Source organism: Lissotriton helveticus, chromosome 2_2 (genome assembly GCF_964261635.1).
Source record: "Lissotriton helveticus chromosome 2_2, aLisHel1.1, whole genome shotgun sequence".
Classification (NCBI taxonomy): domain Eukaryota; kingdom Metazoa; phylum Chordata; class Amphibia; order Caudata; family Salamandridae; genus Lissotriton; species Lissotriton helveticus.
This window is the reverse complement of record NC_136060.1, coordinates 40,651,088-40,675,358: the sequence shown is the minus strand read 5'-3', so window position 1 is coordinate 40,675,358 and position 24,271 is coordinate 40,651,088. Positions and strand designations below refer to the sequence as shown.

Sequence of the window (24,271 nt, the reverse complement as noted above, 5' to 3'; positions counted from 1 at the left end):
GCAAATGTAACAACAGTTCCAAAAATTATGTAGGTGCTCCTAGTGACGGCGCAGTTCGGGTGAAGGAAGAGAAAAAAATACAACACAGTGTGCATTATTATTATTATTATTAAATGACATTTATAGAGCGCACTGACACCATGAGTTTCCTGGCGCTGTTGGACAGAGGTGAGGTGCAGCAGGGAGATTACAGGGATTAGGGGGATGGGGGAAAGAGGAAGGTTTTGAGCTGTTTCCTAAAATGGAGGAGGGAGCTGCTAGATTTGATGGTCAGAGGGAGGGGGTTCCAGAACTTTGGGGCCAGGAGGGCAAACCTACGTCCGCCGAATTTATTGGTTCTAGTTTTTAGCACCACAAGCTTGTGGAGGTGTGAGGATCGTAGGTTACGAGTAGGGCGGTAAGGGTGGATAAGTGAGGTTATGAAGGCAGGGCAGGTGCCGTGAAGGGCTCTGAAAGTGAGGCAGCCCACCTTGAAGGCCACTCTCTGCTCTACAGGCAGCCAGTGCAGTTTGTGCAGCAGTGGTTTGGCCGATTGCCAAAGTCAAAAAATTGTATTTGTTTCGGTACTCAACTGAGGACCACAAATATTATATAAAGAAAAAGAAAAAGAAAAAACAGGTTACAGGAAAAGGAATTCATTGCAAATTAATATAATGTTAAAAAAGATTTTAAAAATGTATAAAAATTATAACATACAAATTCATTAGGTGGTTGTTTGCACACAGATAACAATTCTTTTACTGATGAAATTCTACATTTACGGTATATAGGAACAAGGTGTCTTGACCGTGCTGTTACTACATTTGAGTTTGGGCATACAAATAAAAGGTGCTCGATGTTCTGATCTCCCCCTTGACAAAAAGTACATAGTGGGGATCCACCTGATGTCCATCTTGATGTGAAAGTTAACACTGGTAAAATACCTAATCGCAGCATTGTAATTGCCCTCCTTGCACCATGTGTGAGGGAAAACCCTATGTATGTCTGTACATGCTTGTACTCCAATGTCTCAACGTAAAGTTCATACAAAGATAATTTGCTACAGTGTGCAAAGTCAAGTTCAAAACTCAATTTAGGAGTAAAACATTTTTAAAAAAGTTTCAATTGCGAGGCTGACCAGGTAAGCAAAATATGGCCGATTGCCATTTGGGGGATTTGTGGATGAGGCGGGCTGCTTGGTTCTGGACTACCTGTAGGCGGTGAAGGAGTGATTTGGGGAGGCCGTGATAGAGGGAATTAGAGAAGTCCAAGCGAGAGAGCACTAGGGAAACGATCACTTGGATTAAAGCAGCAGGGGGAGTAAGTGGCTAATTTTCCGAATCTTGCGGAGCTGGAAGGTGCAGGATGAGACCACCGAGCCGACATGAGATCGAAGGGAGAGTTTGGCGTCGCATGGAACGTATGTACGAAAAACATACCCATCAGGACATCAATTGTTTGGCTTCCAATGAAAGAAATATCCAGGATTTCCTGCCATCCGATATCACATGAGAAATGGTTATGATAAACAAGTTAGCATTTCGATCCCTTTGAAATGATTCTGACCGGGTCTTCCGCAGGGCAAAACAAAAACGGAAGCAACTGGCATCCTCTGTGATAGCCTTGTGGTGCTCGGGATGCTTTCACCGACATGCTAAGTGAGAGGTTTAAATAATGTTTGGGAATTGTAAAAAGGGACGTTTCCGGACTGCATCTCTGGATGTTTTGTGACTCTTCTGGGATCCTTTGGTCAGGTTGCTACCACTTTTGGTTTGGGAATAGAGCCCGCCTACTAATTACCATTAGTTGGCTTTATTGTCACAATATTCATTCCACTGGTTTTTGCCGCCTGCCTCCGAAATTGTCCAATTTGGATTGTAATACCGTCTAACAAATAATATGTCGTATCTTTAATTAATGTTTTGTCATCACCAAGCTCAACCACAGAAAGTGCACAGTTGGCCTACCAAACCACTGTTCTTTTATCAACACTCCTCTAACCATCCCATTCTTCAATAAATAAACAAATAAGACCGTGGTCATCAATAATGTTCAGTCAGACTTTATAGAGGGTCAAGTTTTTTCCAAAATAAATTAGACCTTTCAACAGTACATGGTGTGATATTTCAAGAAGTGGGTAGCCTATGACTTTTGCATCTTATGCTACACCCCTCATCAATATAGCGTCCTACCAAACTCTGAGTTTCATAGAATAACCTGGGCCAGGCTAGTATAGTTTAAAAAAACAGCTTTATGCATGTCTACTTGTGCCACTGCTTGCTGCACAATGTACTTGGGTTCAAGAAAATCAGCAACCAAAATGCATATGCTACTGAAAGAAATGGATTTAAGAGACTGAACGCCTAACTTATTGAGTTACGAAAATTAAGTGAATCATTTACAAATAGAGTTCCATAACAAATGTTAACAAGCACTGGCAAAGCGAACGCGTCTTGCCTTCGGGAGCTATTGGCTTTGCCAATAATTTATAGCGATGCTGTACAGCATCGCTGATACTCTGCAGTATAGTTAGGGAGGAGAGAAAAAAAAACAGATGGTACATGCGCATCCTTTTGTAGGCATGCACACCTAAAAAAATGATGCAGGAGCTTTTTTTATATTTAGCTATCCGAGTTGAATTGGTAAATATAAAAAAAAGCCGCGCACAAAGCGTATTTTGTTTTAAGCCAAGGGGCGAAGCAACACGGAGGTCATGGGTGGAGGAAATCAACATGGAGGGCGGGCAGAAGCCACATAGAGGTTGAGGTGCAGAAGCTACATGGTGGGTGAAAGCAACCTGGAGGAAGCGGATATGGAAAAGAAACACAGAGGGCAAGGTTGAGCAATGTTAATAGAAGGGGGGAGAGAACCACACTGGTGAGAGAAAGCAATTTTGAGCTGGGGGAGAGAAGCACATGGACAAGAAATCAACACACGGGACAGAAGCATATGATTGCGAGCCCGACATGGAGAGGGTGGAGGAGAAGCAGATGGGCAAAGGACAGCAACATGGACTGTTGAGGGGAACAAGAAGTACACAAAGGAGAACACTGGAAAACACATGCACTATCACTGAATGCTTAACCAAAAAGGAAAAAAAGTAGTGTCTGAAAATTAAGCATTAGAAGAACAGAAGTAATGAGGTCACGACCCACAGGGGGGAACGAACACGAGAAGATAAAGGAAAGCCCACACAAGCAAACAAATAAAAAACAAGGAAATAAGATTGACAATAAAGCCAACCAATGGTAAGTAATGGGCAGGCTCTAGGTCTAGTGTAAAATTATAATAGGTCTTTTGCGCAAACAGACAGCTTGTGCTGTATGTTAGGCGAGACCTAAAACCAGAAACAACTGTGTACTCAGCGACTGGACCACAAAGTCACGCGATCAACAGAAACAACAATAGGTAGACATAGAAAAGCCTCAAGGCAGCTCAACGTTTTCTACTGACTGAATACAATGAGTCATATCAAATATCACCTTGAGAACGAAATATTATATTCTAGTTTGATGCAAAATGAATATGATACGTTTGAGATTACAGACTATGGAAACTAAAGACACAAGTTGTTAGTTTACTGGTAACCATAACAATCGCTATGGATGCTTTGCGTTCTCAATTTACGCTAGTGAGGGTAATTTAATTTTGTTGTCTGGTATGTTAACGTATCCGAACACTAGGCTAACCTCCCCAAACTACCCACAAGAGATACACCAGAGACCAAATTAGCTCTTTTCCCTTGTGTACTTTTAGGACAGTACCACCTGCTATATAAGAAATACTTTCTGACGTCAGAGTCTGTGGCCTTTATTGAGAAACACTTGGACTCCGAAGCCTTTTAATATGCAATGTATTACAATAAAAGATGTGTTTAAGAACCGAGAAAATTGGGGGGATCCTGACTGAGGAAAGGGCTGCAGGTATCAAATACTAAGCAGTGAAAGCAAAGTTTGCTAGCAATGAAGGTGTCCTTGGCTCGGCGCCATAGTGGGGGCACAGATTAGCATCAAGTCTACCAGAACTCTCCTGCTGTTTCCCTAAACGCCGAAAGCAGCAGTGACAGATTTACAGAACTCGAGCTCTCGAACACAACCATTGACCTTCAACCAGTTCCACTCCATGCAGGTGAACGCGTCACCTGCAGTGCGTGCCGCTGGCGGAGAAGCAACAATCCGCGCGGCTCTTTTTGTTATGTTTAATTCTTCCCAGCACAGACAGTGACAGAAATGGCTTCTAGTTAAGTATTGTATTCTGTAACACCTCCGCTGTGAGCACGCGACAGGGGGGTCCGACCCGTGGGCCATCCAGCGCGGTAAAAAGAAAAGCTGGACGTATAATATGCATGTATGGGTATAGTGTGTACAGCAAAACCTGTTCGCGAACATTAAAAATACTTTTCTTATGAATGGAACGGATTTATGACGTAAGGTGAAGCCATTTAAACGAGTTCTGAGTCGGAGTGCGACTAATTGAAGAAAATAAGACACCCACGAGTGGCTTTCCAGGAACGCAGGCTCTATGTATGCTACGCGAAGAGCATGATGCAAGCTGCATGACATATCTGAAGAAATATTGGAACGGTTTTAGCTGGTTACCGCATCGGTTCACTTTCCTGTGTTTTTGTAAAAAGCGCTTTGCACATCCGCACACCGCTTGCAGCAGGTTTGACAGTTGCAGCTTGTAGCTTACTCACCCGACGACCACCAGCTCCAGAGTGTGGCTGAGATTGCTGGGCAGCTGGCGGGAGCTCGGCGCGGTACCCGGTGACACCCCTGCGGCTGCACAGTGCATGAAGGAGGCAGGGACTCACCCGCGGGTGACAGCCACCATGCCTGGGCGCAGGCATATGGGTCCGACCGAGCCTCTGCCGTGTATCCCTTCGGCACAGCCTCTCTCGACCCGGGCTCTTCGGCAGGCGCTCCCAGCATGCAGCCTGCCTCTCCCAAACCAGCACGGCAGAGACTGGAGGGCAGCGAGCTAAACTCCCAACTACGCCGGATTAATATCAGCTCTGTCCCCGAGCTTTATTTTAGAATCCACCCGTTCGCTGCATTATAATCGGGGGCATCTTCGACTGTAGGAACAGGAAGCTGCAAACGTCCAGCGTGCAGCAGCTCTGTTTCCCCAATCATAACAAAGCCCAGAGTAGCAGCAGAACCGATTCCCCACCTCCTCCCTCAGCTCTGGCCCTGGCAGCAGCAGAGTGGGTGTGTGTTAATACACACAGCTTTACAGTAATCTCTTTTTCCTGCCTCGCGGAACCCCCTCCCTCCCGCCGAGCACTTCGCTTCGGAGACGAGATACATACAGCACTCTACCAGGATCAGCAAGCCGAGCTCCCACGTCTGCGGTGGCACTGCCGAGGGGAAATTCATGGAAGGGCCTAACCAGAGGAAACATCTATTTACTTCCATTATCATTTCAAATAACTTCTCTAAAATACCTTCTCTTCGTACCTTGTTCCATGCTGGTGAAAACACTGCCTTAATATCAGATGTGTTATGCTATTATGCCCGAATATTAATATATCAATGAAGCTGTTAATAATTCTTTGTGTCCCCTGTAACCAAAGTTTTTATTTCTGGCATAAAACCCATTGATTCCTATTCTGTGGTAAAACAGAATATGAGATCACATTGAGATGAGCAGGTTTTCTGTGTCTTCACAACTGTTTTCATCACAAACCAAATGCCGGGCATTAACCCACTTAGCTGTGGCTGGCTGACTCACTGACACTTCTGTGCCAATACATTGTCTTGTTCAGTTACATGCTACTAAAGTTGTAAGGACCATCTGCCTGATTCATCACTCTCCCGTTTTGCGAGGCCCTAATAGCGATTCATAACGAATCGCTATTAAGGACTTGCAAAACGGGATTCATGTAGGAATTGCAATAAATATTGCGATTCCTACATGTTCCTTATTTGCGATTAGCTAATTGCTAATCGCTAATAAGGAATAACTCCCCATGCATTCCTATGGGCCTACAGGCCCATAGGAATGCATGGGGAGTTATTCCTTATTTGCGATTAGCAATTAGCTAATCGCAAATAAGGATGCGATTTCAAGGGTGCAGGGGTGTCCAAAGGACACCCTGTAGCACCCCTGAAATGTAATCTACCTTGGTGTTGCGCACACACATGTCCAAAGGACATGTGTGTGTGTAACATGCAACTTAGAAAAATGTATTAAAATGCATTTTTCAAAGTTTTTGCTATTTACCAAGAGGTCTGACCTCTCGGTAAATAGCGGCCCAAAATTGCATTTTCGCAATTTTAAAATGCTTCATGAATTGCATTTAAGGAATCTCAAATAGAGATTTCTTAAATTCAATTCTTCGCAAATGTGCGAATTCTTAAATAGCGAATTTTGCATTTGGGATGATGAATCCCAAATGCAAAAATTGCACTCGCAAGAGGCAAGATTCTGAGAATCTAGCCCTTTGCGAGTGCAATTTAGCTTGATGAATCAGGCGGTAAGTCTCCGAACAGCTGTGTAATCAAGCCACACCGGCCTTTTTAGGTTTCGCCTGCAGGTCGCTTGTGCTTGAGAAATCTATTGTTTTTAATATAAACTTAAAAGGGACTTACGTCCCGCCCCCTATCTCTCCTGGCTTCTCATTGGTTCCTGAGCGTGCCACTTACCTTTCCTCCATTTCTAATGGCCTTAGCATATTTTCCTGCATTTACCAATGCTTTGTTCCAAGTCTGTTTCTCTTATCAGTTTCCCACAGCCGAAATACTGTTAACATCTTCTTGGTGGAACTATATTTTCATAAAGTTTTGCCTTTTACTATCGCAGCATATTTCTATAACAATGTATCACACAGATAGATTAAGTAATTTGCATAGAATCACAGGATGTTGCGTGGCGCTGCCGAGACTTGTGTACTGTGGTGCTAGACCAATTCTGTTGTCTCAGCAGGCACTTGTATTGCCAGCCACTCCCTTGAGGGAGTGGACACCCATCCACCACAGGCGTCCCGAGTGACGTAAGCCTGCAAATAAAAGGGCCCATGTGCACGTGGCCAGTTAACCACTATACTCCCTGTCACTCCTTTTAGTAGCATGTGGGCCCAGGGCCCTCAACAATACATTAGTGACAAGCAGGTCTGACCCCACGCATACCCATGGCTGCTGCTCAACTGTTCCTTGTGGGGGGAGAAGAGCTGTCGGAATAGGAGGCACTCCTGCACCTGTTGTGAGCATAATGGCGAGTTTATGCCCCCTGCTATGCTAACTGGCACTGAGGTGAGTGACAAAATACTGTACATCCCCGCGCAGCAGCCCAACCCTGCCAATACCTGCCTGCTGGGCACCGTGCATGTCATAGTGGTGCTGCGGCCCCCAAGAGTTGTGTCCCGCCGCAGACACTTGCCACCAGGAGTCCGAGACAGAGCACAGCGAGGAAGAGGGACACATCCGCATCGCTTCTAACCGCTGCTCAACCAGCACTACTTAATAGTGCCCTGCACGAGCGCCCAGGGCTGAAGCGAGAAAGTATAGGCCACACCTGCAGTATGTCCCCCCACCATCAGTAAAGTAGGCACAGCACACAGCGTGAAAGTGGGCGACCAGCAATGAGGCAGTGAGAGACTGCAGGGCGTCGGCTGTGCCCAGGGAGTCTGGATACTGCCAGCCAGTGGAGAGGCAGAATATTTCCAGGTTGTGTCGCCCAATACATCTCCACACCTGCTCAGGAGGTAGTGCACTGCCCCACCTGTTGCCAGTTGTTCAGCTGAGAGGAGCTGAGAGCAGCGTGCCTCATTCCCTGGTGCACATCACCTCCCCGGACAGTGCCAGACCAAGTATTGGTCTGCATCAGCGATACGGGAAGCCCACATCGGCATTCCCCCGCCCAACGTTACCCAGAGTCTCCCCAGTGAAAAGGGGGAAGAGAGAAAAAAACACTGTGTCTTCCAGCAATTCGTCCGGCACCGCATTGCCATTACCTACGGGTGAGGAGGCTTTCACCCATTCGTGCAGCAGGATTTGGTGACCGCCTGCCAGACACGGGGACTGAGCAAAGCACTGCAGGCCAGAAGGTGAACCAGGCCTGTAGAGAGCTACCCGGGCCCTCTCATACAATGTTGCCGTGCACCCATGCATCCCCACACCCCTTAAGGCGGGCTCACCATGAGGGTATAAATAAAAGGGCCGGAGACCGTTCGGGGTCTTCGGGCTGATGATGAAAGTACTGTCTCACGTCTCTCTTTCCAGCACTGCTGCGGCCTACCTAGACCTGGGCCCCGCCGCGCTACATTGGCAACGAGGCCGGTCGCACCCCAAGCGTGCCCACCTACCTTGCGTGGTGCACTCAAGGTGTGCGCGGTGCTCCTCCTGGTGCTCCGCATCTAGCAGTGATCGCATCGTAAAGCCCACCCGCGTCGATCTGCGCTGGTCGACGTCTGCTGCTCACCGGCTGACTGAGCTGCCCAGCTCGAGTCCACCCACGAGCCTCCCCTCCTCCGGGAGCGTGTTCGGCTGGCGGAACTCGCTGGAGCGGTGCCTGCTGAAGAGTGAGTGACAGCTGCCCCGCCCGCACAGTGCCTACCCGTGTGGACGCCTCCGTTGCTGCTCCCCTCGACCTGCGGCTTGGAATTCCCTCGGCTTCACTACAGCAGAGCAAAGTGGTCCCGGGGCTAGGCTGCCCCCTCCACCGCCTGCGCTCCCTGCGACGTTAGCTGCCAGAAGCTGGCTCACACGCGCTAGATACCCGTGTGGGGCCACGTGTGTGCTCCTTCAGCAGGGCTATGCCTGAGAGTGGCCTAGATCAAACAAGCATTGGCAGCTCCAAATGGAAGAATATTAAAAGAAAAGGAGGGAAGACAGAATATATATAAGGACTTTGGGGAAGAAAAGAATTTGCTCACTGGTCTACAGCAACAGGCCACACAGCCAAGACAACACCGGTGGGGGAGCTCATCAGGCAAGGAAGGAGGGCAACTCCTCGTGCGTGAGGCTGGCAGTGCATGGGCCTGGCCAACACAAGCTTTCCCCTCCCCTCCACACACAGAACCTCGCCAAAAGGGCTACTCATGCCCCCTGCTGACACGCACAAGGACAGCGACACAGGGCCACGCGCTGAAGCGTCCGCCCCAGCGCAGAACGCCCGCACGCAAACCACACCCTTGTGCTTGCACACCACCCACGCACACCCACACAACAGTTGCACCATTACCCCCCTTCAGTGAAGCCTCGGACCCCACCACAGCTGTGCCAAGATGGAAGGCCTGGGTCGGACGGTTCAACCACTACTTCAAGGGCACAAGGGAGACGGATGGCACCGTGAAGCGGTCACTCCTCATCTACTAAGCCAGAGTGGAGCGGAGATCTATGATCTAGTCGAGACACTCCCCAACACAGGAAATGAAGATGACTACGAGGTGGCGGTCACTGCGCTCGATAGACATTTTGACCCACAGCTCAACCACGATTTTGAAAAGTTCAAGTTCAAAAGGGCGTGGCAGACTGAGACCAAGTCCGTCGACATGTTCTACGCGTGGCTACGCCGGCTGGCTAGCACGTGTCCCTTTACAGACCAGCGGGACGAAATCCGTGATCAGATCATCCTAGGCTGCCACTCCAAGCTCCTGCGGAAGCTGATCCTCCGGCAACCTGGAATCTCGGTGGAAGAGATCCTGGTTCTAGCCCGCTCCCACGAACTGTCCGACGCCCGGGCTGAAGAAATGGATGCTGCCCTACATTCACCAGTTGCCACCTCGCATGCGCCCAAGCTCCAGCCCATCAAGGAGGAAAAGGTGGATGCAATCCAGAGGCGCCCCACGACGCCTCGCCAGGCACCAAGAACACCACCAGGTGGACTATGTGGATACTGTGGTGAGGATCACCCTGCGACGGCCGTCTGCGGGCCAAAAAGAAAAGCATGCTCTTGTTGCGGAAGACAGAATCACTATGCCAGAGTGTGTCGTGGTGGGCGGTTCCGACCGACAGCATCAAGGCCTAGAAGCATGTCCCAGCGGGTTCGTCAAATGTCCCTTGATGACCTACCGCCAGTGCCGGATGATCAACCACAGAAACGACGCCCCATGTACGAGGACGACAAAAAAGTATTCGTAGTGTCGTACGTTAGCCGGACAGGGACTCGTCAAAGGCCACCTTCCATGTGCTCTGTTTCCATCGAAGGCACTGACGTGCAAGCTCTCATAAACACTGGGGCATCTGTTAATGTGATGGACTCCGACCAGTACGACCGCCTATCACCGCGACCTCCTCTTGCACCGCCAACCGCTAGGATCTATACCTACGGGGGATGGACCCGCTTCCTCTCCGTGGCGTCATCCAGACCACCGTCACAAGCGGAAGCTACTCCACTGAGGCGGAATTCCACATCACCGAGGGCAAAAAGGGAACTCTACTCAGTTGTCATACAGCCGAAGACCTAGGGCTTGTCTTCTTCGCTAACCAGGTCCACGAATCTCATGCAGAAGCGATGCTTAAGGAGTTTCCGGAGCTCTTCAAAGGACTGGGGAAGCTAAAAGGCAAAAGGTTCAAGCTACACATTGACCCCTCAATACGGCCTGTGGCCCTCAGGCACCAGCGGGTGCCTTTCAACTTGCGTCCGCAAGTGGAGGAGGAGCTGAGGAAGCTCGAAGAACTAGGAGTGATCGAGAAAGTCTCTGGTCCCACCCCGTGGGTGTCTCCGGTGGTCGTGGCACCCAAACCCAAGCAACCAGGAGCCATTCGACTCTGTATCGATATGAGTCTGCCAAATACCGCAGTAAAGAGGAAACGGCACATCACCCCCACAATGGACGATATTGTGGCAGACTTAAATGGAACAAAGTGTTTTTCAAAACTAGACTTAAACGCCGGGTACCACCAGCTGGAACTGGAACCTGAGAACTGGTATATTACCACATTTTCGACGCACGTTGGCTTATGTAATGTATGTATACTTGTAAAGCGCACTGTTACCTCGTTACGTGGCGTCCTCGTGCTGTATACCGCTTGGGAACCCGTCTGATTACAGATAGATACTCTGTTGTTCCAGCGTCTTCACTATACACAGGGACATTATCCTCCAATACACTCTCTCGCAGTTCTAATCAAGGTGAGGAACAAGCATAGTATATTGCAATCAGAGTTATGCATTAGTTCTTCGTTTGTAAGTTGCACATTAATTAACAGCTCAGTTCCAAGCCTGGCAGAGCCACTACCCTCTCCCAATAAGGCACCCTTCCCCACGCCATGCCTGAACCTCTAACTCGTAGTTCATAGCTCCAAACTGTTGTAAAACCGTTCACTGGCTTCAGTCACTTGGCAGTATCCTGCATGTTATCAACTGCTGTATGAGATAACTTTCGTTTGGCCTTACTTTTGCCATTTACATTTTGTTTCTCTTCTTTCTTTCATTTGGTTGCACAGAAACTCTAACGGCCCTGAAGAGAATCCCCCACGACTCAAGTGGGATTCGAAACGCGTAGGCCACCCTCCATTGGTCTACTGACGCCTCTGGGGATCAAATTGGTTGAACCCATTGCTTAATCCTGTACATTACCATATTTACTCCAATGAACTTTATTTGACTATGTAAAGCTTTAGGAATGTACCTAGAAAAACATTTAGTACAAATATTTTTTTTAATTTGTAGACCTTGGTATTTGCTGTTCGTTGTTTTTTCCAATCCTTTTTCCCTGAGTATGTATGACATGAGACTGTTGTTTGTGATATGCCTGCACCTTGAATGAATGTCAGAATTGTTATTTCCAGTGTCCATTGTAAATATATCCTGTTTTCCCTTTTTTGTACTATGAATTAAAATGTGGAGTTAAATGTTGCAAATAATATGAATAAAATACTATCAAATAGTAATTCCCGCTCCTGATTTATCATTCGGTTCCTGGGATTAATTTGTTTTTTTTGAATCACACATATCAGTATTGGCACTCTTGTTTTGTTGGTTAATTCTATTACAGGACCGGAGGCTTCAGATTATGCTTCTCAATCTTTACTGCATAAAACACAGCAGCCAATGAAAATGTATATTTTCACAAAACATTAACAAAAAACGTCATTACCCATGAACACACATGAGTATAGGCACGCCCCCACAGTCCATAAGAACCCCTTGCGTGCTCCCATCATCCTCTTTCTTTGCTGCTCACAAGCCAGAGTTAAGTGCACCTTCCCTGTCCCCTCACTCTGCTTGTCGGTTTGGGGGTGCTTTGGGAGATTATTTGCGATTGTTTTGAGTTTAAAGCGATTGTATTGAGTTTCTGCGGCTCAGTCCGCTCCCTATTTGAGGACATAGGTGTTCATATCTGGTGTGTGTTGATTTTTATTATAATTGTGTATTGCTCGCGAGTGGTCCTCTCACCTCGCGTCACGCTCGTTGTTGGGCCGACTTATCACTGGGGCAGCTTCCGCTGGGGAGCGCGCGCGTGCCAGCGCGATTACGACGGTCTTTGACCGGCGAGGGGCCGCCGCGTTTACCAGATGGGCCCGTTACCGGCAGCCTGAGGGCGCGCAGGAGCTCCCTGATACGCCCTGCGTAGAGGCCGGGTGGCTCACGGCCGACGCGCGCCCCCAAAAACGCTGACCATTTGGGCTTGTTTTCAGTGGATTTTGGTAGCGTTTTGGGCGGCGCGCCTCGGCACGTTACCAAGGCTTACAGGAACGCGCGTTTTGCGCGTTTCACACACCGGCTTGCCTCTCGTGATACCGCCAGTTCTGGTTGTACAAATTACGAGGTCCTGAGTGAGCACACGCTCTATATATTGTGTGGACCTGGGTCTCTGGCCCTGTAGAATACAGCTTTGCTGAGGGGGTTTGGGTATCGTTTTGAGTTTATTACATACTTGTGTGCAGTGGGCTGACCCCCCCACCACCCCAGTTCTGCCAGGGTTTAACCCCTTGTGTTATCTTTGCTCTATAGCACCATGGAAGATTGGGCTAAGTACCCTGATGAGGAGCAGGCAGAAGGGGAGGAAACATCTGAAGGACAGCAGGACGCTGTCCTAGAAGATAATATTGTGGAAGCATTGGATGCCTCGGTCCAGGCTTCAGTAAATAGAGCTATGGAGACAAAAGTCCCCCAGACTGTGCAACAGGCACTCGCAGTGGCCCTGCGCCCCATTAGAAAACAATTGGAAGGCTTTGCTAAGCGCCACGGCTATGATAAGCACAAGAAGCAAAAGCGGCCTAATCCCTCTACCTCTACAGCAGTTTCGGACGACCGCCACCTGTGGCCGCATGCTCAGTCCATGGCTTCCTTGCCGGATCGGGACGCCCTAACTCAGCCACGATCTGGCGGTAAGGCGAAGAGTAAGCGCCAAATAGTAGTGGACACGGATACCACCACCACCAATACTGATACCAATACAGACACTGATACCTCGGAGGAGCAGCCTCCGCCCCCTAAGAAGGCCAAGCCGGCTCCCAAGACGGCTGAGGACAAGACCCCCAGGGCCTTTCATTTTGATCCTTGCGACATAATTCACCCTCGGTCTTCGGACTGGGTCCCGCCAGCGGAGGTCTCGGAGTACATTCACGATCACCTCCGGAAGAGTTTCACAAGGGAAGTGCGCAACCGGCTGCGGTCGGAGTGCCCGGGTCCAGATATACCAGACAATGTCGCCGACACTCCGGAAATTGACGCCAGTATGCTGACCTTTTTGAAGAAATTTTCAAAAGACCCCAAAAGAGGGCTAGACAGGGCCTGGCGGGGCTGTCAGGACAAGATGCTTGATGTTATTGGCCCCCTGGCCAAGATCTTAGAGATGGCCCTGGCGGCCAAGGAAGGGGCGACACCTGTGGACCCAGACATCTTGGCTGAGTGGACTCAACGCACGATTTGCTTTCTAGGCAACGCAAATTGCGCCGTCTCTTCTGAGAGGCGCAAGTCCTTGCTGCTACGAATGGACGGCAATTTGACGGAACTTGCGGAAGCGGAGCCAGGTCCCCTGGCTGGTGGTTGTCTCTTCGGAGACCGTTTCGTTAAGGATGTCACCAAATATGTTGGTACTTTCACCGCATTGGACAAGGCCCAGAGCGGTATCAAGCGCGCACTCACGCAGGGTGTTTTCAACAGGGCCGGGCGAGGCGGGGGTCGCTCGTCAGGCCAAGGGTTCCAGAGAGGCTCCCAGAGAGGTGATTTTGGACGAGGCCGGGGCGAGTGGGACTCCACCCGCGGTGGCACCTTCTATCCGTCTCGGAGAGGCTTCAACAAAGGACGTTTCCAGTCGGGAAACAACAGAGCGAGTTTCAAGGCCCACCAAAGTTCCGGTGAGTGTCACAGATGTGTCTCTTCTTCCATTGGGGGGTCGCACACAGCATTGTCTCCTACACTGGCAGGTGTTAACTCAGGATGCTTGGGTTTTGCAGACCATTCAAGGGTTCCAGCTGGAAATCTATTCTCCTCCTGCGCAAGCGTTACCACCGCCACCTCTCCATTTTTCCCAACTAGATCACAGTTTCATAGACGCAGAGGTGGCAGACTTGCTGAGGAAGGGCGCGATCGCTCAGTGTCAGCGAAGCCCTCGCGGCTTCTCCAGCAATGTCTTTATAGTTCAAAAGAAGGGAGGTGGCAACAGATTAGTGCTCAACCTCAAAGAATTCAATCAGTATCTGTTATACAACCATTTCAAAATGGAAGGTATTCACATGTTAGCAGACTTGTTACAAGAAGGAGACTGGATGGTACGGTTGGATCTGAAAGATGCGTATCTTTCTATTCCACTTTTTCCTCCGCACCGCAGATTCCTGCAGTTTCTTTGGAACGGCCGTTGGTACGAATACTTGGCTCTTCCTTTCGGTCTCTCCTCGGCTCCCTGGTGTTTCACCAAGGTCATGAAACCAGTGGTAGCCTACCTCAGAGAGAGAGGAGTGCGACTGATCATTTATCTCGACGACATCCTGATCATGGCGCAAGACCGGTCGGTCTTGCAGCAACAGCTGACCATGACTACTTCACTGTTGCAACGCCTAGGATTTGTGATAAATCTGAAGAAGTCCGTGGTGATCCCTTCCCAAGTGATAGATTTTCTGGGGTTCACGATCAACTCCCTCACGGCGCAACTGTGTCTTCCACAAGCGAAGTTGAGGGAGTTGAAGAAAGAGATCACAAAATTGCTGGCCAGTCATTTGGTCACGCTCAGGACGCTAGCCAGGATTGTAGGGGTCCTAGCGTCATCGATCCAGGCGATATTCCCAGGTCCTTTACACTACAGAGCCCTCCAACGCCTGAAAATCAGGCATCTTCAAAGGGGTCTCTCGTATACGGACTCGGTCCCGCTTACGGAAGAGGTTCAGAACGAACTCCAATGGTGGCTAGGCCACGTGGATGCCTGGAACGGCAGGGCGATCTTCGGGTCGCGGCCGGACGTAGTAATCGAGTCAGACGCCAGCAGATGGGGCTGGGGCGCGCGCTGTGGAGAGGTTTCCACAGGAGGCAGGTGGTCCGCACAGGACCTGGAACTTCACATCAATTGCTTAGAACTTCTGGCGGGATCGTTCGCGGTCCGCACGTTATCCCCGAAGCAGACGTCATGTTGTATCCTCCTGCGTCTGGACAATGTGTCCGCAGTGAGGTATATCAACAAGTTGGGCGGCACGAGGTCGTCTCTTCTGGTCCAGATAGCCAAGGATTTCTGGCATTACTGCCTTCAGAACCAGATATCGGTCATAGCAGAGTACATCCCGGGACAGGCCAACCAAGTGGCGGACTGGCACTCCAGACACTTACGGGATTACAGCGACTGGAAGCTGCTTCCCCAGGTCTTCCTCTGGTTACAGGCGGTTTGGGGTCCATTTCAGACGGACCTTTTCGCCTCCAGGTTGACGTACCAACTTCCCCGGTTTTTCAGTTGGAGACCGGATCCGATGGCAACAGCGACGGATGCATTTCTGCAAGATTGGTCGCAAGGGACCCATTATGCCTTTCCTCCCTTTCTGTTGATCCCCAGAGTGATGACTCAAGTGATAAGGCAAGGGGCGGAAATTGTCATGGTGACTCTGTGGTGGACATCACAGGCGTGGTTTCCCAAATTGTTGCAGTGGAGCTGCGACCGCCCCCGGCTATTACCGGATTTGAAGTGGCTGTTGCAGGGCCTCGTCAAGAACAGCACCCGTTGCTGTTGGAGGGCAGGTTAACCCTGATGGCATGGAGGCTTTCCGGGAACAGTGGCAGTTGCCAGGAATTTCGGGCCAGACTGCCGACTTTCTCAAACAGGCTTGGGCACCTTCCACCAGGAAGCGATATTCCGCTGCCTGGAAGAACTGGGTGGATTGGTGCGTGGGACGACATCTGGATCCCGTGGGGGCAGAGTTACCCCAAATTCTGAACTTTCTATCCGAGAAAGCGGCCGCTGGTCTAGCATATCGTTCTGTCAACAACTTTCATTCGGCCATCTCGGCGGGTCATGCCCAAGTGGACGGTAGGTACAAGTGAGGATGGTCTGAGTATAGCAAATGTAATATACATATATATACAAATTCAGATAGAACCATGTTCACCTTTAAAGTTGAAAACAATCAAAAGAGAATTTAAATTTTTGTTTTTCTTTCTGGCGTTTTATTCATTCATAGCCAAAATTGTGTAGTGCAATTTATGATAAAGACATGTAATTGTTGCATCATTACATTCCGTATTCGAAATCGGTGCTCTCTGTGAAAAGGGAAGGGTAGGTGAATAAGTGAGGGGGACAGAGTAAAGGTGTTGTGACATAAATAGTTGCATCCAAGTTAAAAATGAAAAAACCTCTACAACCAGACTAATGGGCAAAGGTTCCCAATTGTACATCACGCATAGATTTATGAGAATACATCTCTTAATTAGCTCCTATGGTGTGTCAAGGAAAAACGGCGTATTTCTACGTTTCGACCCCTGATACGCAAGAAGGGTGATTCACAGCCTCATGTTGGGGTCTTCGTCAGGAAGAGGAAAGAGAGCCTATGGGGTAAGTAAATACATAAATCAGGATTTTGCAAGGGTGAACAGGCATGGTGATAATTTTCAAAATGGTGATGTGGGTAGTTACCTACATCAGCCGACGGTCATTGAATGTGCCGTCTGCAGGAGGGGCTTGCAAATGCTCCAATGGAACTGAAATATAATAGAATAGGTGCCGTCAGGGCCCTATATTATGCTGAATCAAAGGTTATATCGGGGGCAGGTAAAGAGAGGGACTTACTTGGTGTGCCGGCGAAAACTAGGCACAGGTAGATCAGTCCTCGATGGGGATGATTTGTCTAAAAACAGAAGAGGAGGCTATTTTGAGCATGGATTGCCGTGATGGTAAATCAGGTACAGCACTACAGCCAAATGGCACTTAGTAACTAAGAATTGAGAATATGGATCAATGGTAATACATTAATTACCTTACAGGGTTGATTGTCAATGCCACCCTGTTATTCCAAACGCGTGTTCACTCGCGGTGGGAATCTCAATGCCGGTGCGTTTTACTAAAAGACAAAGCGGAACTTGGTTTAGTTTACTTAGTCCGCTAATAACGGGCTTGAGTGAGAACGAGTAAGTGGGGAGCCAGATCGGCCAGATTGGGCAGTACATACCTTCTTCAATTCGAGCGCGCATCAGCGCTATTACTTCTCCGGCAGCCTGCATCCGAAGAGACTCGCGGTGCAGGCGCTCAATGCCAGTGAAGGCTAGATGCAGAGGGGGCTCGGCCCGGCGGTCCAATAGGATCGGGGCTGGGTTCGCGCGTTCCAAGAAGTTTGCTTAAAGGGATAGTGTCCCCTTTCTGGGGAACAGAACTGGTTGTACGTTACCGATCGTTGCAAGGGAGTGGAGGGGATCTCAAATGATGCCAAGGGGGATTCCCGGTAAAGGCTCAGTAAATGAGTGTGGCATTACATCGGGGCATACTTTCTAATCGCACCGTGCTCCATTTATATTAACAATTCACGTAGCAGACAGACTACATACAATTGCATTGTCTACTGTCGAGCAATGGAACCCCAAGCATTTAAATCCACACATTTTAACATGTCTAAGACCGGACATTTTGCACATAGACATTAATGCTTGAAGGACATCCATAAATACATTATCTCCTTTTGGACCAATACCCGGGCAATGTAAGCCTGGGTGGTAATATAGTGTGTAACACTTCTACATATTTAGAGCAGTATATGGAAAAAAGTACATCTAGACGTTGACGCTGGACAAACTAACACACATGGTATGCATTCCTCATGGGTGTTCAGAGCCGTTCTGTGTGGTGTCATGTTGTATTTAGTGATGGTTATGTACAGGTGTGGATGCAGGGGGAGAAAAAATATTGTTCCCAGGGTCTATTCGGGATTTAGTCCCGCCATCTGCGAGAAACTGGCCTCCAGTTCATTAAGTCCCTTGGTTATGGTTTGAAACTTCTGCATCCATTTGCATTCCCTTGTGTCCAGAGCGGCAGCTAAACTACCACCCCGGGGGCCGAGGGTGATTTTCTCAATTATCAACCAGCGAATGGACTCTGGGGGATGGTTTTTCTCAGTAAAGTGCTCAACCAAAGGGGCCCCTAAGGTTGCACAGCGAATCCTGCTGCAGTGTTGGAAGATGCGGTTCTTGGCTTTTTGCTGCGTTTGTCCAATGTACATAAGGTTGCATGGGCAAAGAATCGCGTAAATCACTCCACTTGTGTTGCAGTTGGTCATTGATTTGAGGTCTATTGTCTGGTCGTTGTACTGTATTTGCTTGGTTTCCAAGCACAGTGGGCAGGCCTTGCATTTTGTACATTTGAAATGGCCCAGCAGTTCCGGTAGGTTCCACAGGTTCCGAATTGTCGGTGCCGGTGGGGTTTCCAGTAGAGATCTCACCACCGAATCCCTTACGTTCCTTGATCTTTTGAAAGCGTGCATGGGGGGTTCAGGGACTTGCAAAACTTCTCCTACCAGATCCCAGTGTTGGTTCACAATTTTGCGGATGGCGTTGCTCTCGGTGCAGAAGGTGGTGACGCATATCATTCGCTCTTGTGATGTTTTTCTCATCTTTGGTTCCAGTAAAGTTGCCCTGTCTTGAAACCACGCCCTTTTCCTGGATCTCTTCACTAGGCGTTTAGGATAGCCTCTGTCAGTAAGGCGGGTGATCAGGTCATCCGATTCCCTGAAGAAATCTTCTTTGAAGGAACAGTTTCTCCGGAGGCGGAGGAACTGCCCGAATGGCAGATTGTCTCTCAAACCCCTGGTGTGGTGGCTGGTGTATCTTAACAGGGAATTCCTTTCAGACGGCTTACGGTAAAGGGTAGTGTAGAGATGTCCTCCCTTTTCCTTGATACTGATATCCAGGAAGTCAATCGATTCTGTGTTGGATTGCATGGTGAATTTGATATCCGGCGATTGGTTGTTCAGCCAGGTCAGGAAGGCCTGGAGAGGTTCAAGTTGGCCAGTCCATATCATAAGGACATCATCGATGTATCGATGCCATGATGTAATCATCGCTCTGTAAGGATTGTTGTGTGAGAGGATGGTATCCTTTTCCAATTCAGACATAAAAAGAATAGCTAAGTCTGGCGCAAAGGCCGCGCCCATCGCTACTCCTTTGCTTTGTTCGTAGAAGTTATTTTGGAAAATGAAGAAGTTCCTAGTCATTGCAATATCTAGTAGAGCCACTATAAATTCTGTTGGGACTGGGGTAGGTTGCACACGTCCATCCAGCATTCTCCTCATACAGTCCAATGCTGGTCTCTGGGGGATGCTGGTGTATAGGGAGATGATGTCCATCGTTACCAAAATCTGTTCCTCTTTGTTAAATGGCCTTTGGTCAATGTAATTGATAACTTGCATTGTGTCTCTGAGATAGGTAGGGGTGGCCTCTGCTATTGGCTTCAGGAACACGTCAATATACTTGCAAAGGGGCTCCAGCAGGGAGCCACACCCAGAGATGATGGGTCTTCCCGGAGGTTTAACTGGATCCTTGTGCACTTTGGGTAGAACATAGATGGTGGGTGTTCTCGGTTGGTCTACATTTAGATATTCGAACTCCTTCTTGGAGAGAAAGCCCATCTCTAACGCCTTAGTTGTTATGGCAGTGATCTCCGTGCGTATTTCCTTAGTTGGGTCACGCCTTAAGGGTCTGTAGCTTATACCGTCTGATAGTTGGGATAAGATCTCCTCCTTGTAGTCTTCTACGTCTAGTACCACTATGGATCCGCCCTTGTCTGCTGGCTTAATCACTATTGCCTTGTTGTTCTTCAGTGATTCCAGAGCGGACCTCTCACCACTGGTGATGTTGTGTCTCACATAGTGTTTTTGGTCAATAGTTCTAAGGACATCTCTCATGACGACACTTTCATATGTCAAGATTTCATGGGTCACTGAGGATGCTGTGGGCATGAAAGTGGATGGTGGTCTTAGATTAGTGAAGGCTGTCATTGCTGACGTTGGTTTGTTCCTAAAGAAATACTTCAGCCTTAGTTTTCTGAAAAACCGTGTCAGTTCAGTCTGGATGTTGAATTTATTCGGGTATGCAGTAGGTACATAGGATAGACCTTTGCAGAGAATGTTGCTTTCGTTCACGGAGAGTGTATACTTAGATAGGTTTATGATTGGATTGGTCCTGTTCGCCATGTTGTTCACCATCTGTATGTCTTCCTCCTGGTGCTCCTCTCCCCGTGGTCTTCTTGTTGGAAACGCACTTGCTTGGGGGTATTGCCTTGTGGTCTCCCGTTGTCCCAGTTCTGTTGGTTGTGTCCTCGATTCGAGCGGTTGTTCCATGATCCTCCCCGGCCGCGTCCTCGCGGGGGTCTCCACTGGCTGTCCCCTAAAAAAGGCGGTTGTTGTTCGTGTGGTTGGTACCACTGGTCTTGCTGTTGGTAGCTAGTACTGGGAGTGGAGTGATCGTTCTCGCTGTCCCCACTGTATGATGAATCAGAAAAATTCGTGTATCTTCTGTTGCCTCTGTAGCCTCCCCTGCCTCGGTTGGAAAAACGGCCCTGGTTGTCTTGTCTGTAGTATTCAGGCTGAAGGTACGGGTAAGTCTTTTTGCGGTCGTAGTATTGAATGTCTTTGGCGAGTTTTTCCAATTTTTTGTTCTGGGTTTCCACGTCAAAGTCTTTCAAACTCTTCTTTAGTCTGTCAAGGGTATCTTTAGCATCGGAAAAGGCTGAGTGGTTGGCTATCTCGGCCTTGAGGTCATCAATTTCCTTAGTTAGTTGCTCCACTTGGTCTCTGGCAGTCTCAACTCCAAGCACCATCCAGTGCCTGGAGCAGTTATTGGCCACAAAACTGAACCCTTCTTTGAATTTGGGGTTGTCAACAAAAATGGCGGGTTCGTTTCGGACTTGTAGTCCAGTCGGGATGATATTGGCCTTGAGGTAGCCAGTCAGTAAATGGCCATGAAGTTTGGTACGGACCAATTTCTTCTCTAACCGCTCAAGTTTGTTGATTTTTTCGTTGAGGGAATGATCTACACTGGCATTGGTTGTGCTTAAAAAAGCAGTCCCTGTTTCACCCCCGATAAGGTTCTTAATGTAATCCTCTGTATAAGATAGGGTCTCAAGTTCCATGTTGATGTCTCCCTATCTATACACAAAATGTGATTAAATCAAAATTAATTAGATATAAAGAAAACCCTCGCAAGGCAAACCTTGCTCTGAGAGTGTGAGTATGAAAGGGGTAGGCCCTTAAAACTCAGGACCTGGGTCCGTTGGTCAGTACAAGTGAGGATGGTCTGAGTATAGCAAATGTAATATACATATATATACAAATTCAGATAGAACCATGTTCACCTTTAAAGTTGAAAACAATCAAAAGAGAATTTAAATTTTTGTTTTTCTTTCTGGCGTTTTATTCATTCATAGCCAAAATTGTGTAGTGCAATTTATGATAAAGACATGTAATTGTTGCATCATTACATTCCGTATTCGAAATCGGTGCTCTCTGTGAAAAGGGAAGGGTAGGTGAATAAGTGAGGGGGACAGAGTAAAGGTGTTGTGACATAAATAGTTGCATCCAAGTTAAAAATGAAAAAACCTCTACAACCAGACTAATGGGCAAAGGTTCCCAATTGTACATCACGCATAGATTTATGAGAATACATCTCTTAATTAGCTCCTATGGTGTGTCAAGGAAAAACGGCGTATTTCTACGTTCAATCAATCAATCAATCAGGTCATTTGTAGAGCGCACTACTCACCCGTAGGGTCTCAAGGCGCTGGGAGGGGGGGGTGCCGCTACTGCTCGAACAGCCAGGTCTTGAGCTTCTTCCTGAAGGAGAGGTGGTCTTGGGTCAGGCGCAGATTGGTCGGAAGTGAGTTCCAGGTCTTGGCGGCCAGGTAGGAGAAGGATCTTCCTCCTGTTGTCGCTCTTCGGATGCGGGGGACGGCGGCGAGGGCGTGGTTGGTTGATCTGAGGAGGCGCTTGGGAGTGTAGAAGTTGATCCGGTTGTTGAGGTAGCTCGGGCCTTGGTCGTGTCCCCTGATACGCAAGAAGGGTGATTCACAGCCTCATGTTGGGGTCTTCGTCAGGAAGAGGAAAGAGAGCCTATGGGGTAAGTAAATACATAAATCAGGATTTTGCAAGGGTGAACAGGCATGGTGATAATTTTCAAAATGGTGATGTGGGTAGTTACCTACATCAGCCGACGGTCATTGAATGTGCCGTCTGCAGGAGGGGCTTGCAAATGCTCCAATGGAACTGAAATATAATAGAATAGGTGCCGTCAGGGCCCTATATTATGCTGAATCAAAGGTTATATCGGGGGCAGGTAAAGAGAGGGACTTACTTGGTGTGCCGGCGAAAACTAGGCACAGGTAGATCAGTCCTCGATGGGGATGATTTGTCTAAAAACAGAAGAGGAGGCTATTTTGAGCATGGATTGCCGTGATGGTAAATCAGGTACAGCACTACAGCCAAATGGCACTTAGTAACTAAGAATTGAGAATATGGATCAATGGTAATACATTAATTACCTTACAGGGTTGATTGTCAATGCCACCCTGTTATTCCAAACGCGTGTTCACTCGCGGTTCACAAGTGGACGGTAGGCCAGTGGGCATGCATCCGGTTGTTTGTAAGCTGTTGAAGGGCATCAGGGTAGCCAACCCTCCCAAACCCAAATATACGGGTTTGTGGGATGTCTCAGTTGTAATTTCTTTGCTCAACAGATGGCCGGTTAATTCTCTCCTGTCCAGGAAGCAATTATCGGCTAAACTAGCCATGTTGCTTTGCTTGTCATCTTGCAGAAGATCTTCGGATGTCAGAGCGCTCGACGTAACAGGTAGAGTGTTTACCCCGGAAGGGGTTTCTTTTCATATTACAGGTCGTACTAAAACATTGTCTCGGCATATATCTTATAATGCTTTTCCTGAAAATGAAAAACTATGTGTGGTCCAATGTTTAAAGACTTACGAGGCATGTACGAAGGCCTTGCGGCCGCAGGGCTGTTCCCAACTATTGATTGCTATTCAAAAGCCCTTTAAACCGGTGGTGGCTGCCACTATTGCTAGATGGCTTCGATTCATTATGAAGGAAGCAGGTGTTGATACAAACATTTTTGGTGCTCATTCTGTGAGAGGCGCGATGGCGTCAAAGTCTTATGGTTTAGGATCTAGTATCCAGGATATCATGCGTTGTGCAGATTGGTCCTCTGATTCAACGTTTCAAACGTTTTATTATAAGCCGGTGGGAGATATTACTTCAGCGGTATTTAATCAGCGTTAAACTAGCATAATCTGAAGCCTCCGGTCCTGTAATAGAATCTAAAATTTGCTAGCATTCGCGACAAGAATTTTCAATTCTATTAAGGACACGGAGGCGAGGATTATCCCACCCGGCTTAATGTACTGTATGTATTAAGCTTACCCACCCTTTTATGCAAGAATTACGGTGGTGTTGTTTCCTTTATTTCAGGATCTGATAAGAAGTCGGATTGATCGACTCCGGATGTCAGGATGTTACACCTGAAGCTGTTCTTCCACGTTGGAGGATTGTGACTGTTCAAGTTTTGTTGGACTTGTTTCGCCTCAAAGAAAGAGGATGATGGGAGCACGCAAGGGGTTCTTATGGACTGTGGGGGCGTGCCTATACTCATGTGTGTTCATGGGTAATGAAGTTTTTTGTTAATGTTTTGTGAAAATATACATTTTCATTGGCTGCTGTGTTTTATGCAGTAAAGATTGAGAAGCATAATCCTCGCCTCCGTGTCCTTAATAGAATTGAAAATTCTTGTCGCGAATGCTAGCAAATTTTAGACTCTTGGCTCAGCCTTACTGATTAGAGCCAGCCCCCTGTTGTTTGACGCTAACTCTGCACAAAGCAAAATGCTCATTCTATCATGAGAATGTCGACTTCTTCGGGTACACGTTCACCCGAGAGGG

At 48.2% G+C, this 24,271-nt stretch overlaps 1 protein-coding gene across 2 annotated transcripts in view; it reads right to left on the bottom strand.

Moving 5' to 3' along the window:
* The window catches only part of LOC144821262 (protein FAM149A-like), a 549,291-nt gene that overhangs the window by 285,144 nt on the left and 239,876 nt on the right, over positions 1 to 24,271 (bottom strand). The window contains exon 1 of one of the 2 annotated variants that reach the window (XM_078678086.1): positions 4,676 to 5,042. The exons of the other annotated variant lie outside the window; for it this stretch is intronic. Within the exon in view, the coding sequence (XP_078534212.1) occupies positions 4,676 to 4,773 (98 nt within the window). The 5' untranslated portion in view covers positions 4,774 to 5,042. Of the gene's footprint in view, positions 1 to 4,675; positions 5,043 to 24,271 lie in introns of those variants that run through there. 2 annotated transcript variants of the gene reach the window in all.